This window comes from Lucilia cuprina, chromosome 6 (genome assembly GCF_022045245.1).
Source record: "Lucilia cuprina isolate Lc7/37 chromosome 6, ASM2204524v1, whole genome shotgun sequence".
In the NCBI taxonomy this organism is placed as follows: Eukaryota; Metazoa; Arthropoda; class Insecta; order Diptera; family Calliphoridae; genus Lucilia; species Lucilia cuprina.
Window position 1 is genome coordinate 3,486,331 of NC_060954.1, and position 2,046 is coordinate 3,488,376.

At 28.3% G+C, this 2,046-nt stretch overlaps 1 protein-coding gene across 1 annotated transcript in view; it reads left to right on the plus strand.

The window, feature by feature from the left end:
• Positions 1-2,046, plus strand: part of LOC111688521 (kinesin-related protein 12-like) — a 110,867-nt gene that overhangs the window by 107,429 nt on the left and 1,392 nt on the right. The window contains exon 6 of the mRNA XM_046955722.1: positions 1,290-1,318. Within this exon, the coding sequence (XP_046811678.1) occupies positions 1,290-1,318 (29 nt within the window). The remainder of the gene's footprint in view (positions 1-1,289; positions 1,319-2,046) is intronic.

The window sequence follows — 2,046 nt, forward strand, 5'->3', positions numbered from 1 at the left end:
AGTTCTAGTTCAGTTCTAGTTCAGTTCTAGTTCAGTTCCAGTTCAGTTCTAGTTCAGTTCTAGTTCAGTTCTAGTTCAGTTCTAGTTCAGTTCTAGTTCAGTTCAAGTCCAAATCTAGTTCAGTTCAAGTCCAAATCTAGTTTAGTTTTATTCCAAATTAGGGACTAAATAGGTTTCAATTTAAATGAAGAAATTCAGTATAGCCCTTAAATGTCTAACAACTATTTTTAATTAGATAAAACCCATTAAAATCTCTGTCAATTCCCACATTAATATCAAATCAAATTAAATGCTTTTATTTCCCTCTTTATTTGTTTCTCACCCAAAAGCAATTTAAAAGATATCAGCCAATAATATAAAACTATTTACAATTATCCTTGTAAACCACCCACTTTATTGGTGTGAAATTATAAAATTTTCTACTAAATACAAGTTCTTATTGCTATAAAACCCATTTAATACACATTACCGCACAGTTATGGTTAAACATATAGTAAAATTATATAGAACACTTAGTGGCATTGGAGGATGTCTGCTTATGAGGCAACAAATTGTTTGCTGTACAAGTGTGTATGTTTACACGGTTTCTTATTTAAAGGATTCTAAATATACAAAATACACTTATAAACAAATGATTACTTACTTGATAAGTTGAACAATTGAAACAATGCCAACAGCAGCTTTCACCCTCCACATATTTTTTAGCCTGACCACGTTCACAAGGCAAACTGCACACGGACTCAGGTGGTTTGGGATGCAACAATTTAAATTGAACCTCTGCAAAAACAAATCACACACATTAAGCACTGAAACTTTGTTTGAAAGCTAACAGATTGGAAAAAAAGAAATAATATATTGTGTAAAATAAAAATAATAAAATAGCAAAAGGATATAATATCCTGTTAAAGGCAAGTAAATAATACTACTTCAACATTCAATGATCCAGTTGTAAGTGCTCGTAAGCATATAGTCTTACTACTTGTTGTCATATTTTGTAGAATTTATTGAAAATTCTATTTTATATGACCCACAATACTTATTGTTAGTCGAGTCAATATTCTTTAATAAACAAGCAAATGCATGTCTGTATTTTGCTGATAAGAATTTTCCAGTTTAATACCTCTTCTTTTCCAATCTATTTTATACAAGTTTTTTTTTAGCATTGTCATCATCTGTTCTAATTGAGTTTGTAGCCCTCACATTCCCTTATTGCCATTTCGATAACATTCCCCAGGGACCAACATTATTTACAATATAATAAATTGTTTTTAACATGTTCTACTATAAAGCTACAAATACAAATACAAATTTATGGAACGTATGTTGGAGTACTTATGTACATTAAATACAGATATATATGTATTTGTTGATTTATTGTGGGTATGACATGAAATTCTAATCTATTTATTGCTACTTGTAGTCGTTCATTTTTTTCCAATTTAATTTTTTATATATCTATTTTTTTACATGTCCTCATTTGTTTTAAATAAAAATATTTGTTATTTAATATCAATTTGGTTAAATGGATTGCATTGTTTTAAAAAAAAAAAAAAGTTTGAGAAATATTTAGTAGATAAGTCTCTGAGTTGGTTTTGCGGTTTCTGCAAATGATGTGTATGTTTATCTATTGTGTAGTTGACGACAGTCAATGTTAAAGAAAATCAAGTGACAGATTTTTAATAAGAACTTTATTTGAAAGTAATGTGGTTTTCTAATGGAAATGAAAAAAAAAATAAATATATTTATTCTGAAATTTATGATTAAAATAAAAATTTAAATAATTGTAAAATAAGAATAATATATTATAACTATTCTATAGACTAAAGCGTAATCTGAATTACACACCAGACTGTTGTCGGGAATACAACCTAGTTTAGGTTCTCTTGATTTTTAATTTAAGTGTAAACTAATACTTTAACTAGAACAGAACAGAACTAGAAAAGAACTAGAACAGAACTTGAACAGAACTAGAACAGAACTAGAACAGAACTAGAACAGAACTAGAACAGAACTAGAACAGAACTAGAACAGAACTAGAACAGAACT